The following is a 17,070-nucleotide window of genomic DNA, read 5'->3' on the forward strand; positions in this document are numbered from 1 at the left end:
CCTCTGCACCACTGCCACGGACATGAGGGCAAGGATAGTGGCCCACTTCTCTCCAAGTGACATCCTCACTTTACAAGAAGAGTCCTAGGCAGAGGTCGGAGCTTCTGGTCTTCTCAGCTTGCCTCTAGCAGCAGGGGACCCCCACGCTATGAGCAGCCTGGGCAAGAGTTATCAGGGCCCTAGTGTTCTCAGCCTGCCACGGTGGAACACAGTCTCCACCCTACAAGTGGGGACAGGGTGGAGGAAGACAGCCCCGTAACTCTCAGCCACTTTTACCTGGAATTGAGCTTCTGCAACACAAGCTGGGGCCGGGGAGCCGGGGTGGGGGTAATAGGAAAAATGAGTGAGCTGCTCCTCCTAGGAAGACAGTGCAGCCCTATTCTGGGAACTGAGGGCAGAGGTAAAAGCTAGGTTAAATTGATGTAAAATCCAATTTACAAAATATTTTTAGGAAAAAAATATGTTTTTGGATAGAATTTGAGAACTAAAGAGTAACTAGAATTGTTTTATACAAGAGAAATGCTCAAGTCATTTAATGAATGATAATTTGCATTTATACAAGGATCACTTGTAAGTGTTAGGTTTTTCTAAAGAGTTTTGGATGCAGGCAAAGTTTGCATAAGAAAGTAAAGATATTCCCATAGTTACCTCAGCTACATTACACTTACGTCAGCCAGACTTTTCTATATATAACATATGTTATATATTAAAATATACAAATATAAACAGCATTTCAAATCCAAGGAACACATTCTGATTCAAAGAAGTGTGGATTACTGAAATCCTACTCTATGAAATTACACATATGGTAAGTTCAAGATACAGATAAGGATCCTTAACGACACACGTATCTCACTTATGAAGTCATAGCCTACCTTAGCTTTGTCTGATGTCCGTTTTCCACCAAAGCCTCCAGCGCCAACAACAAAGATGGAGAACTGATTATAACATATAAGTTCCTCCCCAGAATAAGAGTAGACTGAAAAGCAAATGAAAAAAAAAAAAGAGGTTATTACCAAATGACATAACTAGTTACCCAATATGTGATCAACAATCCTTTTAAAAGTTTCAGAAACAAAATCCAATTACTAAAAGGCTTTGCAATTTAAAGACACCCAAGTTTGGGATACAGAGCACTCATTTTAATCATTCACTACCAGTCTCTGGAAGGCAGAGAGAAGAGGATCTTGACAAATCCTTTCTGGACTATGAAACAGCAGTTCATCTCACCTCTTCTTAAAGTGCCCCAACTGCCTTTCATATTTCAATTCTCTCCTTCTCAAACCTTTCAAACAATTCCACTATAAAATGCAGACTAACACACATGAAAAGATGCTCATCATCGCTAATTATTAGAGAAATGCAAATCAAAACTACAACGAGGTACCACCTCACACTGGTCAGAATGACCATCATTAAAAAGTCTACAAATAACAAATGCTGGAGAGGGTGTGGAGAAAAGGGAACCCTCCTACACTGTTGGTAGGAATGTAAATTGGTGCAGCCACTATGGAAAACAGTATGGAGGTTCCTCAAAAAACGAAAAATAGAATTGCCATATGATCCAGCAATCCCACTCCTAGGCATATATCCAGACAAAACTATAATTCAAAAAGATGCATGCACCCCTATGTTCATAGCAACACTATTTACAATAGCCAAGACATGGAAACAACCTAAAAGTCCATCAACAGATGAATGGATAAAGAAGATGTGATACACAAACACACACACACTGGAATATTACTCAGCCATAAAAAAGACTGAAATAATGCCATTTGCAGCAACATGGATGCACCTAGAGATTATCATACCAAGAGAAGTCAGAAAGAGACAGACACATACCATATGATATCACTTATATGTGGAATCTAAAATATGACACAAATGAATGTATCTACGAAACAGAAACAGACTCAGAGATATAGAGAACAGACTTGTGGTTGCCTAGGGGAAGGGAAGGTGGTGGAGGGATGGATTGGGAGTTTGGGATTAGCAGATGGAAACTATTATATATAGGATGGATAAACAACAAGGTCCTACTGTATTGCACAGGGAACTATATTCAATATCCTGTGATAAGCCATAATGGAAAAGAATATGAAAAAGAATGTATATATGTATAACTAAATCACTCTGCTGTACAGCAGAATTTAACACAACATTGTAAATCCACTAAAATTCAATAATTCAATAAAATTAAAAAATTAAAATAAAATACAGATAACCACACTCCCAAATTTTCAAACATTCTTCTGAAGTCCTCAATAGAGCCTGGAATGTAAAAGAAGAAATAAGTGAGAATGAAGATATAAGCTTCAGGAGGGCAGGATCATGGCTTTTTTGCTCACCATCATATTCCCAGCAATTAGAATAGTAACTGGGACAGAAAAGGTACCTAATAAATATGTATTAAATTAATTAGTAAATCAATGAACAAACGATGTGACTGAGCAAGTTAGTGAATAAGTAAGCAAGTAATGAATGAAAGACAGCTGTCCCTCTTTCTACTGACTACTTTCCTGGTGACAGTTTGAGCATCACCTAAATCACCAGCACTATAAAACTAAGAATATGATTTTGAATTGTATAATAAGGAAAAATATAATTATAACAAAAATAAGGGAAGTCATGGTGATTTGCATTTAAAATAAGACTTTTATCCTTATTACACAGAAAATTGGATATCTAATTTCATTTATATTTTATCTACAACTTCTAATACATTATTACCCATTACCAAGCTATAGCTAAATAAATGGAGTAGATCAAGAAAGAATAGTAAAAATTAAAGCTAAGGTTACTGCAAAACTTTTTTGTGGTAGACATTTGGTAGAATGGTGAGAAGACTAAAAGAAAACCAGGAGAGTTCCAGCCAAATGTTAGCCAATATTTGGAGTGGTAAGAAAATACCAAAACCTTAAAAAAGAAAGAAGAGGGGTAAGGAGGAAGAGGGAAAGAGAGAGAACAGACACATGTTCTATGTGTCTATGATGAAATACATAGTTTACTTTGTAAACTATGAGTTAACAAAAACAATGTAGTAGAAAAATATTTAAGAGCATTAAAAATGTTCTCAATATATTATTAAGTAAAAACAAGGCAAGTTCCAAAACAACATATTCAGTATAACCTCCTATGTATTTAGAACAAAAATGATAAAGCCTATATTCCAAATACCAGACAAAAACTTTCCACTGCTATTTCCAAAATTTTTTATAATGTTTATCTATTTCTATTGTTCTTAAACTTTAAAACAAATAAATTCTAAGCAATGTATCTTTGGCTTATGTTTAGTTACTAGTATTTCAACATTCATTAAACTACTATCATCTTTTTTTCCACTGCAAATAAAATGTGGTTATGGTGTTTAAACCCCATTATAAGTTCAATAGGTTTGAATGTGCAAGGTTAAGAACCTAACTACCATTTATAAGAATGATTCAGGGGTCAAATACGTTTGAAGTTCCAAAGAGCTAACACAGAAAAGAGTATCTACAACATAGCCTAATTATCAACTGAGGGCAGTCTATGTATTCATTCCTGCCAAAAAACATACTCTAGGAAGCATAATTCTCCTCTATGTTTGCTATACCAGCCACATTTCTCACCTCTGTGCTTTGGTTATGTTGTTACAAATCTCCTGAAATGTCCCACTCTCTGGACCTCTACCCCAACCTACTCCACCCCCTCCTCCCGTATTTTCTAAAAAAGCTTATGAATTTTTAGAACACTAATCTTGCTTTCTCACAATTGGAAGATAAATAGAAACTTATTAATCAACTTCTGTGATAAAGTATTATGTTACATACAAAGCCTATGAATCTAACAATATTATTATAAGAACTAGAAATGAGTTACCATCCATAAACATTATTAAACCGGATCCTTTATCCAGGACGTCAGCAACAATTGCTTCACATTTTAATTTTCCTAAAAATGGAAAGTAAAATAATAAATAAATAAATAATAAATAAATAAGGAGACTGTTTTAAAGACCATAAGTTATATGAAGACATGAGAGAAATTAACATAACTTCCACTGTAAGTTCAGTAAAACTAAAAAATCATGATTTAGAATAATTTTCAATATAATGTTGAATCATAAACATTAAAAGCAATCAGAATACCTGAGTCACCAAATTTGAAACATCAATAATTCTGATACATTAGGTTGTAAAAAGTAACAATTTTCAATCATTCAATGAACACTTGTTAAGCATACAGCCAACACCAGCTACCCCATTCCTTCTCAAATCTCTACTCTATGGGCTTCAGTTAGACAGTGTTTCTTTCTAACTACTCTGTTCTTTTAGGGACTGTTCCATTATTTAACTGGTAATGTCTTGATGGATTAACAATTATTTGGGAGTGAACTCATAATCTTTTTCTCCAACCTGTTTGTCTCTTTTGTTCCCTATACGAATGAATGGTACTATCCACCCAACTGCCAAGCCAGAAACTTCAGCATGACCCCTGCCTCATAAAATAGTGTCTAAGTATGTGGCAAGACTGGAGTATGCAGAGACTGGGAGAAGCTAGATTATATGAAAAGTTTCTGACTTCATCCTGATGTCTATGAACAGCCATCTGGGGTTTTTAACAGGGAAGTGACAAATACACTTGCATTTTGGAAATAATATTCTGGCTGCAGTGAGATGAGCAGACCTGAAGGGAGCAAGAATGGAGGCAGAGGGCTTCCCTGGTGGCGCAGTGGTTGAGAATCTGCCTGCTAATGCAGGGGACACGGGTTCGAGCCCTGGTCTGGGAAGATCCCACATGCCGTGGAGCAGCTGGGCCCGTGAGCCACAATTACTGAGCCTGCACGTCTGGAGCCTGTGCTCTGCAACAGGAGGCCGCGATAGTGAGAGGCCCGTGCACCGCAATGAAGAGTGGCCCCCGCTTGCCGCAACTAGAGAAAGCCCTTGCACAGAAACGAAGACCCAACACAGCCAAAAATAAATAAATAAATAAACTCCAATCTCTTTAAAAAAAAAAAAAAAGAATGGAGGCAGAGAGAACACTTAGAAAGTGAGAGATGATGGTGGTCAAAGTGAGGGGGACAGAAATAGGATTCTAAATGTATTGAAGGGAGAGAATCAAAGAACTTGGTACCCGCCTTGGTATGAAAGATGGTAAAAGAAACGCTAAGGATAACTAGATTGCTGTCACTTTCACCTCCTAAATCTCTCTCTGCTTCTCCCACTTCTCTCCATCTCTCCACCACCACCTTAGCCTAAGCTACCATCATTTCATTTGAACTACCACAACAGACTTCTAACCAGGTACCTACATGTCCACTCTGACCAACTTTAAAACATGCTCTCCTATTATGTCTGAAGTTATTTTTTCCCAAAGTCAACCTGATTACCAACCTGATTATGCCAAATCCTTCTATTTTAAGTTCTAATGGTATCACGTATGTTTCATCTGTAATGTTTATCACATATAGTTGCAAGTGTACATTTATTTGTGTGGCTTTTTGACTATTGGCTGCCCTCCCCACCAGCTAGGTTATATGCTCCGTGAGGGCAGAGTCCAGATTTGCTTCCATTCTCCATTTATTCACAACCCTAGCAGAAAGTTTAGAAGTTAGAAAGTAATCAATAAATAATTGTCAAATTGCTGGTGACCTCCTCAGGTGATCAACTCCACATCCAATCAAACACCAAGCCCACTCCCTACGTATCTCTATAATTTCTCCACTTATATCCATCCCCATGCCCACAATCCTATTCAATCAACCACGGTCTCTAACCTAGATTATTACAACAGTCTCTTAGAAAATCTCCTTCTCTCTATCTCATTCCCTTAAAATCCAAGCATTACAAACATGAGCCAGAGTTGATGCTTTCTAAAATCCATGTTTGATCATATAATTCTCTCCTTTCAGTCCTTCAGTGGTTATCTATTGTCTTTAAAATAAAAGCCAAACTTCTTCACCTGACCACACACTGCACACTGCCTCAGATTAAAAAAAGGGCTGTGTGAAAACTTAGGCTGTAACACTAAACTGAAGACTCAAACTGAGACGGTGGAGCAGGAGGACACGGAACTCACCTCCCCACCAACAAACACATCAAAAATATATCTACATGTAGAACAATTCTCACCGAAAACTAAGTGCAGACTAACAGAAAGACCTGTACAACCAAGACTATAAGAAAGACCCACCGGTAATTGGGTAGAAAGGGAAGAAAAGCGATCAGGTCAGGACCTGTGTCCCTGAGAGGGGACTCAGAGGAAAAAGGAGATTACACGGGAAGAGACCTTCCCTGGGGAGTGAGCAGTTCAAGCCACACATTGGACGCCCCAGCCCTGGTGTCCAACAAGGGGAACACGAGTCCCCTTGGCTGGTTGGAGGGCCAGTGGGATTAACAGGAGGGCTGTGGGAAGCCTGGACTCCGGGAGCACGTGAACACTTACGTGCCCCTGAGGCAGGGCAGAGAGGGCGGACTGAAACCACTTGGGTAGCTGACTGGTTTCCTACGACTGCCCTGGTCCCCAGCCTGAGCTGAGAGAACACGCCAGCACCATGTGCCTCATGTCGCAGCTTCACACTCTGGGCTGCCATGATTGAGGAAAAGGCTCAGCCATGAGACACTGAGGAGGTTCAAACTCTACATGGCAACTGAGCAGCGAGGGGGCAGCAATTACTGGTGGCTGCACAGGGGCCCCAGATCTCTGATGGTGGCCATGCCAAACGAAACCCATGCTCCGGGAATATTACTCAGCCATAAAAAGAAACGAAATGGAGTTATTTGTAGTGAGGTGGATGGAGTTAGAGTCTGTCATACAGAGTGAAGTAAGTCAGAAAGAGAAAAACAAATACTGTATGCTAACACATATATATGGAATCTAAGGGGGAAAAAAAAAAGGGTCATGAAGAACCTAGTGGCAAGACGGGAATAAAGACACAGACCTAGGGGCTTCCCTGGTGGCGCAGTGGTTGAGAGTCTGCCTGCCAATGCAGGGGACACGGGTTCGAGCCCTGGTCTGGGAAGATCCCACATGCCGCGGAGCAGCTGGGCCCGTGAGCCACAACTGCTGAGCCTGCGCGTCTGGAGCCTGTGCTCCGCAACGGGAGAGGCCGCGATAGTGAGAGGCCCGCGCACCGCGATGAAGAGTGGCCCCCACTTGCCGCAACTGGAGAAAGCCCTCGCACAGAAATGAAGACCCAGCACAGCCATAAATAAATAAATAAATACAATTAAAAAAAAAAAAAAAAACAAGACACAGACCTACTAGAGAATGGACTTGAGGATATGGGGAGGGGGAAGGGTAAGATGTGACAAAGTGAGAGAGTGGCATGGACATATATACACTACCAAACGTAAAATACATAGCTAGTGGGAAGTAACCGCATAGCACAGGGAGATCAGCTCTGTGTTTTGTGACCACCTAGAGAGGTGGGATAGGGAGGGTGGGAGGGAGGGAGATGCAAGAGGGAAGAGATATGGGAACATATGTATATGTATAACTGATTCACTTTGTTATAAAGCAGAAACTAACACACCATTGTAAAGCAATTATACTCCAATAAAGATGTTAAAACAAACAAACAAACAAAACAAAACCATGCTCTGACCGTCACTGATTACCCACACCCGCCCCTCTTGCTCCACCACTGCTCCCCTCTGGAGTAAGGGTGCCAGTGCTGGGAGGGGGAGGAAGCACACACTTAAAGGAAACTTAGCCAGCTCAGACCCGACCCTCAGGGCTTCTGCTCCAGCAACTTGGGACCTGCCCCCGCACCAAATAGTGGGGTAACAGCCACTAAGCAGAGGGGAAGCTCTACCTAACATCTGGCTTGGCCCTACCCCTCCATCTACAGCTCCACCCCCTACCAAGATGACAGCTGCCAGCACACCTTGAGAAAAGACATAAGTTGTGCTCACATCAAATCCAGCTCTCCCATCAATGCCACTGGGCACATGCAGACTGTATAGGGACATGCCCACGAAAGAACACCCCTTCAAGACCACCATAGGTAACTATTTCACCAAATTTCAATAGATAAAGAAATAGATAAGCAAAATGAAAAGACAGAGGAATCTGTTTCCACTGAAAGAGCAAGAGAAAACTCCTGAAAAAAACAACTAATGAAATAGAAATAAACAATTTACCAGATAAAGAATTCAAAGCATTAGTAATAAGAATGCTAACTGAATTATGGAAAAGAATAGCTGAATACAGTGAGAGTTTTAACAAGGAGCTAGAAAATTCTAAAAAGAACCAATCAGAACTGAAGAATACAACAACTGAAAAGAAAAACACACTAAAAGGAATTAACAGCACACTAGGTGATACAGAAGAACACATAAGTGATCTGGAAGATAGAAAATGGAAATCACCCAATCAGAACAGCAAAAAGAAAAAAGATGAGAACATTTTAAAGGATCTTTGGGGTAACATCATGCATACCAACTTTCCATTATAGGGGTCCCAGAAGGAGAAGAAAGGGAGAAGGGGGTAAAAATATATTTAATGAAAATTATGGCTGAAAATTTCCCAAGTCTGAAGAAGGAAACAGCCAGGTACAGGAAACACAGAGGGTCCCAAACAAGATGAATCCAAACAGACCCGCACCAAGACATATCATAATTAAAATGGCAAAACTTAAAGAGAATTCTAGAGGCAGCAAAAGAAAAACAAAAAGCATATACAAGGGAATGCCCATAAGGCTATCAGCTGATTGTTCTGCAGAAACTTTGCAGGCCAGAAGGGAGTGGCATGGTATATTTAAAGTGCTGAAAGGGAAAAACCTACAACTTAGGATACTCTGCCCAGCAAGATTATCCTTCAGAATTGAAGGGGAGATAAAGAACTTCTTGGATAAGCATCAATACTAAAGCAACCCTAAAAGAAATGTTAAAGGGTCTTCTCTAAGTGGAAAAGAAAAAGCTGTAACAAGAATTAAGTATCTATAGAAAAGAAAAAATCCCATTAGTAAAGGCAAATATATAGGGAAGGCTGAGGCTCAACCACTTAAATAAGCTAGTACAAAGACTAAAACAAAAAAAATTGTAAAATCAAGTATAACTACAATAATCAGTAAAGGGATAAACATGAAGATGTAAACTATGACATGAAAAACACAAAGTATGGGGGCTTCCCTGGTGGCGCAGTGGTTGAGAATCTGCCTGCCAATGCAGGGGACACGGGTTCGAGCCCTGGTCTGGGAAGATCCCACATGCCGCGGAGCAGCTGGGCCCGTGAGCCACAATTACTGAGCCTGCGCGTCTGGAGCCTGTGCTCCGCAACAAGAGAGGCCGCGATAGTGAGAGGCCTGCGCACCGCGATGAAGAATGGCCCCCGCTTGCCACAACTAGAGAAAGCCCTTGCACAGAAACGAAGACCCAACACAGCCGTAAGAATTAATTAATTAAAAAAAAAAAAAAACACAAAGTACGGGGGAAGCGAGTAAAAAATGTAGAGCTTTTAAAACGTGTTTGAACTTAAGGGACTACCTGGTTTAAAACAAATAAACACAGTCATAGATCAACATCTATGAGCCCCATGGTAACCACAAATCAAAAGTCTAGAACAGATACCCAAAAACAAAAGAGAAAGGAACACAAGCAAAAGAAAAGCATGAAACCACAAAGGAAAAAAGTAAAAGAAGAAAAAAAAAAACAGGGAAGAACTACAAAAACAACCAGAAACAAGTAACACTAACACTGAAACAGAACTATTCAGCATTAAGCAATAAGAATTTTTTTTTTAATTAAAATCTCAAAAAAAATTAAAGTATAATTCTAGCTATTTGCTGACCTCTACATTATATAATGTGAAATGAAAAAGACTTTTTTTTATTTTACCACCTTACATGGTCTGTATATAATTAATATTCTGACATCAGAGTAGCAACATAAAACAAACATATCAAAGTAAAGTGAAAAGATAATGAGATTTACTGAACAAGTAAGGTATTATTGAGAAAAATAAACTGATTATTAAGACAGCCTTGGTTTTACTTACTCTAAAAGAAAATAGAAAAAAGTTAATTACAAGACATTCTGTATCTTTTAACATTGTTTGCCTTATGAAAATCAGTACCAACACAAATACCTGAGAAAAGAATGAAGAATCATATTCATGGGAATCATAACTGATTATACACAATCACTAAGTTTAGGACACACACAGAATATGCTCCTTTCAATTGTTGACCAGATGTTTAGTATTTTGAAATAATTTATTAAATAAGACTATTCAAATAGGACAAAGTTTAAGGCAACCAAAATAGGTACTAGTTAACATCAATCTACTCTAATGGCTGACATGCACATAAATAACTTATAATATTGTTTATTTAGGTTGCTCTATGCCAGTTTAACACATTGACACAGTTTGGAAGGTTAGTCAGAAAATAAAACCATCAAGAACTCACCTGCTCTGGGAAGTGGTTTATATAACTCCAAGTACTGCTCCCCATGAAGAACCTACGTTAGGGTAAGCAAAATTTTATTAGTAGACTTTCTTTTTCCACAGCTTCTTCTGTGGATACCGCTAATCACAAGTGGCATTTCACTGTCCACACGTTCACGTGACTACTTCCCCCAAATTATCTGTCTCAATTTGGCTCCCACTTCTTAATTATATGATTCAGAAATAATCAGTCCCCCAATCTAAAGACTGTCAGCTCTCTAGAATAGAAAAGATACATTTGTGTTCTTTCTTGACATTCATAAATTTTTGTTGACTGATAACTGTGGATTATTTGCCAATGGAGACACTAAACTAGGCGCATTTCCAGTGCTCGTCACTGCGCCTGGAACATAGCAGGTATCCAATAAATATCTATTGAATAAAAATGAACAAATAGGTCAGTACTAGTAAAGTAATTTCAGGTCACACCTGCCAAATACAAATGACATAACCAAAACATTAATATAAATCTTACAACCACATTCAAGTAAAAGCACTGCCAATGTCAACATTTCCTTAGTGTAAGAGTAAATACTAAAGACCCCGTGCAACATCAGAGCCACTTAACTTCAATGTATCAAAGCAAGAATATAAAAATATATGTAGGAATACAATAGGACAGTAAAAACAAAACCTGACCCATATATCCGAATGACCACACTCAACTGCTATGGGACAGTTTAATTCCCAGTCTTCCTCAGAACCCAGAAGGGAAAAAGAAAAGGGGTGAGGGTAGTGATGGGAGGACAAATGAAGGACTGCCTCACTATCATACGACCTGGAAGCTCAAGGTTAGGAAGACTGGGATTCAAATCCCAAGACGGCTATCATTCCCAGTGACAGATTTTGAACACTATTCATGATTTCCAACTCCTTCCAACTCTGAGGAAGAATTCTGAAACATTTACTTTAATTGTTTGTACTGACATTACCCAAACAGAAGAACTGTATGCAACAAATACCATGGGAGAGTGACTAAAACAACAAACTGCCTGGCATCTATTCCTTGCCTCCCTCCCAACTTCATCGAATACTTTAATAAAATAACCATAGATTCTCATAGACTCAGAGCAGCAATGAGCTAATCGATCCTCCAGTAAATGGGTTCTCCAATCAGTCAAAATCACAGAAATCAGTTCAAAAGTCTACGATTCAACAGTTATCAACTGGACTCATGGCCTGACCCTCACTTCAAGAAATAAAATAACCCCAAAGCCTTCTCACAATTGTTTGCTCCTCCCTTCTTGAAACCATTTATTCACTTTGCTTCTCAAATACCACACTCTCCTGATACACCTCATACCTCATCAGCCACTCCTTCCCAGTCTCTCTTGCTCACTCCTCCTCATCTCTTCCACCTCTCACCTCTCACCAAACTCAGGCTTTTCTCTACTTACATTCACACATGGGTGATTTCACCCAGCCTCATGTCTTTAAATCTCACTTAAATGCTACGAATCCCAGTAGGGCCTCCCCCGCAAACTCTAAACTCACATATTTAACTGCCCACTGTATACCTCCACTTGAATGTAGAATAGGCATCTCAAATCTGTCTAAAACCAACTCCTGATCATCCCCACCTTAAAGTAACTGTATATATCTATTTTATTATACATAGTAATATATCATATGTAACTACTATACATGTTAAATACATTGTATGTAATTAATTCTAAATATATGGGTATATATGCATATATATCATCCCAGTTAGCCAGACCAAAAACCTTCTTCCTTGACTCCTCTTTCTGTCCATGCATATCCAGACTAGTGCTGGAATTACCATAATCAACTCCAAACTGGTTTCCCTGCTTCCATGCTTGGCTCCCATAAATCTATTCTCCACAGAGGAGCAAAAATGAGCCTGTGAGTGAACATAGCCAGATCATACCACTCCTCAGTTCAAAGCACTACAAATGGCCTCCCATGTTAATCAGAGTATGAGGTAAAATTCTTATGATGACTACAAGGCCCTCTTCTCCTACCACTGCCCCCTTGCTCATTCTATAGCTGTATCAACCCCCTTGCTGTTCCAAAAACAAGGTAAGTATGCACCTGCCTCGGGGCCTTTTACACCTGTTCTCTCTGCTTCAAATATTCTTCACTCTTGCTCCTTCATCACTATCGTCAGGTAAGGAATATCATACCCACTTTATACATAAGGAAACTGAAGCTTAGAGAAGTTATTTACCCTTGGTCAAATAGCATGTAATGGCAGAGAGAGAATTAGTAACATTATGCCAGGGTTATGGACTGTACATAATTATTGTTGTCTTCTTTTTGCTTGCCTTTTCAACTAACTCTCTACCCTTTTTTTCTTTTTAAGAAAAATCAAAAGACATGCTAAATCTTTATCCTTGAATCAACCACTATAAACTATTGTATTAAGACACCACACACACACACACACACACACACACACAGCATGTGACATTTACCAATCATATTTAAAGAAAGAGAAGAAGAGCAAAATAAAGGTTTCTTATTATGCATACCTTTGCCAAGTTGACTGAGAGCCCAGGAATCTCTGCTAATCCTCCACCCATTATAGATTTCTGAGCTAGAATAACTCCGAAGGTAGGCAAACAGGAGAAATCAGAACTCCCTTCATAAATAAATTTCAAATCTTTCGGTTCCTTGAGAGATGCTCCCACTCCAAGGGCATACATAATAGTGTCCAGTTCCGTATAAGAAGAAGAAAATGGAGGAAGTTTATGGCCAATAGCTCCAGCCTATGGAACAATTGTAGAAAGTTATTTTTTTCACTGATACTCTTGTCAAATCTTTAAATTTCTGACTTTTCAAAACTATTAACTGCTACATACTTAGCTTTGTGAATAGAATGTCATTTTACTAAATCTGATAGGGTATCATAATTGTTTCACTATATTTTTTAAATAAAATCAATTATAATGTATGGAAAAAGACTTCATTTACAAATAAGTACTTTTTTCTTGCCCGCTTCTTGTTAACAGATAGTATATCTCATTTTCAACTTTCCTGTCTCTGATGATGGAAAAGCCTATTAATACAGTGACTGTTAGCTACTCAAAATTACAAAAAATAAAAAACTTATTATAAACAGGGATAATGAATGGCTCTATAAGATCTATTTTATAAAAGTCAGTAGAAACAGATGAGCAAAACACTGCTTAATGCTTGTAAATCAGACTCCTTCATAATGGTTTTGGTTATAATTAGATTTTACCGTAAGCTCCTACCCAGGACTATCCTTTATCTAATTGGATATTGTATTTTTCTATTTAGTGATGACATGCCTAGCTAATTTGTGAAGCATATGTTAGGTTCTAAAAGAATCATGTCCAATTTTTGATCACTTTCATTCTAAAGCAAGAGTCAGCAAACAACAGCTGAGAATTAAGAATGGTTTTTACATTTTTTTAAGAGTGGTCTAAAAAAAGAAAAAGAAGATTATGTGTCAGAAACAGTACGTGGTCCATAAAGCCTAAAATATTTACCATCTGGCCCTTTACCAAAAAAGTTTGCCAACCCCTACTCTAAAGTAAAATCACATTTACAAACTGATCATATTCTCAGGGTTACAATTAGATTGTTTATTTCATCACTATGTCTCCCCTGAGTCACCAAACACCACAACTGAATGTGTCAAATGACTTATTTCTTATTATTTATGCACTATAATTTTTTTTTAAAAAAAGAAGTACTGGACATAGTTAATCAGCAAACTTCACAAGAACTATAACCACAGCTCTCTTAGAATTTCTGACACAATGGGAGACTTTTTACTTGCAGCCATGTTGAAATATTTCCAAAATACAATCTATCAATGCTTTTCCTTAAAAGAAATGACTCAAAAGAGGCACTAAGTTAAATATCCTTTTCTAAAGAGTTAGAAAGTGACTGAAGGACGATTATCAAAAATGCTCCAAAAAACAAAAAATACGCTTGTTTATTACACGGAAGAAGAGAAAGTAAAAGTTACATTTAATATTTTAGCTTTACATTCATTCAAATTTTATAAACATTCATTACATGTTCTATAAAGTTTTATGGTCACTCACCTTTCCTATTTAACAATAAATTAATAGCTTGGAAAAGCATTTTTTGCATAAAAGAAAAGAAAAATGAAAAAAAGGAAAGAAAAGAAAAAAGTCTCCAAAGAAGGCAAAGCGTTAGGCTTTCTCTTCCACTTACAAATCCTGATGTAGCTGTTGATGTCACATTACTGGTATGATTTGCCGAAACTCCTCCATCTGAATCTATTTTATTTAGAGCTTCAATTATACCGCCAATTGAGTCTAAAAAAAAGAATAAATAACAATAATAATGCTTTTTTTCCATCAACAGACGAATGGATAAAGATGTGGTACATATATACAATAGAATATTACTCAGTCATAAAAAAAGAATGAAATAATGCCATTTGCAGTGACATGGATGGACCTAGAGATTGTCATACTGAGTGAAGTCAGAAGGAGAAAGACAAATATCTATGATATCACTTATATGTGGAATCTAAAAAAAATAGTACAAATGAACTTATTTACGTAACAGAAACAGAGTTATAGATGTAGAAAACATACTTATGGTTAGCAAGTGAGAGGGAGACACGGAGGGATAAATTGGGAGACTGGGATTGACATATACACACTACTATATATAAAATAGATAACTAATAAGAACCTACTGTAGAGCACAGGGAACTCTACTCAATACTCTATAATGACCTATATGGGAAAAGAATCTAAAAAACAGTGGATATATGTATACGTATAACGGATTCACTTTGCTATACAGCAGGAACTAACACAACATTGTAAATCAACTATACTCCAATAAAAATTAATTAAAAGAAAAATCAGTCCCACTAGGGTGTGGGAAGAGCATTTGCATATGTGAAATATCTAGCCAGTTATTTTACAGTGCTATTTAAATAGTGACCCACAGGACAAACTTCCAGATTTTTCCTATATAGTTGAACTATATTTCATTTCTACTGAAATAAAATTTAAATCATGAATGATTCAAGTCAATCAACTTCAGGATAAATAAGGATGAACGAACTGAATTTTCTCTTTAGGATCACTGGAATTTAAATAAGACAGAGTGCTTTGGTAAACCTATTACATAAAGATCATAAAAGCATCATCTTTCAAATATCCTAAAGAGCTAATATTCTCCTGGTGAAATCCAAATAAATGTAAGCTATTTCCAAAAAAAAAAAAGCTTTTGTTACAGACGTGACTAAGAAAAGCTACAATGCTTTAGACAATCATTCCTATAACATCCAGCAAGCCTGCTGCAGAACCTTCGCTGGCATTCATGAACTGACTGTACGATGTCAGGCTATTGCAGGAAAAAATCGTGAGACTCTGAACAGACCAAAGATAACTGGGTGTTTCCAACATACTCTCCCCACGTTATGATTCCAAAGAGGCTCTGAGCTTTGCAGTCTTTGAGTGATTTTTACAACTCTGTAAAGTCGGATCCTTGTCCACAGATGTGCAATTTCCATCTGGTGGAGGGACAACTAATTTTCCTTCTCTCCCCACCATCACCCCTCCTCCAGGATGCAACAATGTCAAGATTACCCCCCAGGTCTCTGTACAGGTAACTTGCTCAGAAAATATTACTGAAAATTCTTCCAGAGAAAACCACCATTATGACCAGTGACTATGGACAGAATTCAGAAGCTGCTATTCTGGGGTCTAAAAGGTTAATAAAGGAGATTCACAGAGTATCCACATATGCCATAAGGTTCCAAAAGCTCTGGGACCTTTCTAACAAACCTCCTTCTAAACTCAGACAAAAACTATAACTAAACTACAGAATGTGAGGTGACCAGGGCTCTCTGCCATTCCTGGTGACACGAGGTAGGTTTCTTGCTTACCAATCTTCCTCTTACCACCCCATTTAGGCTGCTGCCTAGATGGGAGGCTATTTAACTGAAAGTAACCTCGGTACAGGCCGGCGGTACTGCACTCAAAGACAGACCACCTGAGTTAACTCTTGGCTCAAACACTGAGAAAGCTTGGGCCACTTACTCAGCTTTTCTGGGATTTAGTTCCATCATCTGTAAAATGAGAATGATGAAATGGGTGCTTGGAAAGTCGTGATTCTACAGAAAGTGTAAGATTTTTTTTCTAACTGTACTTCAAATACTAGGGGTATCTTTTCATTTATAACTATATAGTTCATTGTTACCTTTTTCTTTATATTAGTCTAATACTTTTAAGGCAATAAAATGGAATTCTGACCTCAGAGAAGAGTTTTTAAGACACTTCTTCCTTTTTCCTTTTCCTAATTTTCATTGATAGGTGACTGCTATTCGGAGACTAAATTTATCTCAAATATCAAAAAAAAGAATACAGAAAATGCTACCGCTAATGACATAACAATCATGTTATCCTCTGATTGAGAAAAGTACAATGAATATTTCAGTGAGTGTACCAGCAGACAGGAAAGTAACATTGGGATTAAAAAAAAAAAAAGAACAGTCATTTTTCAGATATATTCTTCTATCAAACATTAAATATAACACTAGGAAGGGAAAAACAGATTTTTCTATAAAATAATCCTGATTCATGATCCTTCCCAGAAAGGTCCTTTAAAGTTCATATACTATATACATATGTGAGTTATACTAGAAAAAATAAT

The 17,070-nt window shown here is 37.8% G+C and overlaps 1 protein-coding gene across 1 annotated transcript in view; it reads right to left on the minus strand.

The window, feature by feature from the left end:
• Positions 1-17,070, minus strand: part of LOC130706528 (peroxisomal multifunctional enzyme type 2-like) — a 62,023-nt gene that overhangs the window by 26,808 nt on the left and 18,145 nt on the right. The window contains exons 10-14 of the mRNA XM_057539086.1: positions 14,608-14,711; positions 12,927-13,163; positions 10,394-10,445; positions 3,862-3,933; positions 876-979 (exon numbers count right to left, since the gene is read on the minus strand). Of these exons, the coding sequence (XP_057395069.1) occupies positions 876-979; positions 3,862-3,933; positions 10,394-10,445; positions 12,927-13,163; positions 14,608-14,711 (569 nt within the window). The remainder of the gene's footprint in view (positions 1-875; positions 980-3,861; positions 3,934-10,393; positions 10,446-12,926; positions 13,164-14,607; positions 14,712-17,070) is intronic.

This window comes from Balaenoptera acutorostrata, chromosome 2 (assembly GCF_949987535.1).
Source record: "Balaenoptera acutorostrata chromosome 2, mBalAcu1.1, whole genome shotgun sequence".
NCBI lineage: Eukaryota > Metazoa > Chordata > Mammalia > Artiodactyla > Balaenopteridae > Balaenoptera > Balaenoptera acutorostrata.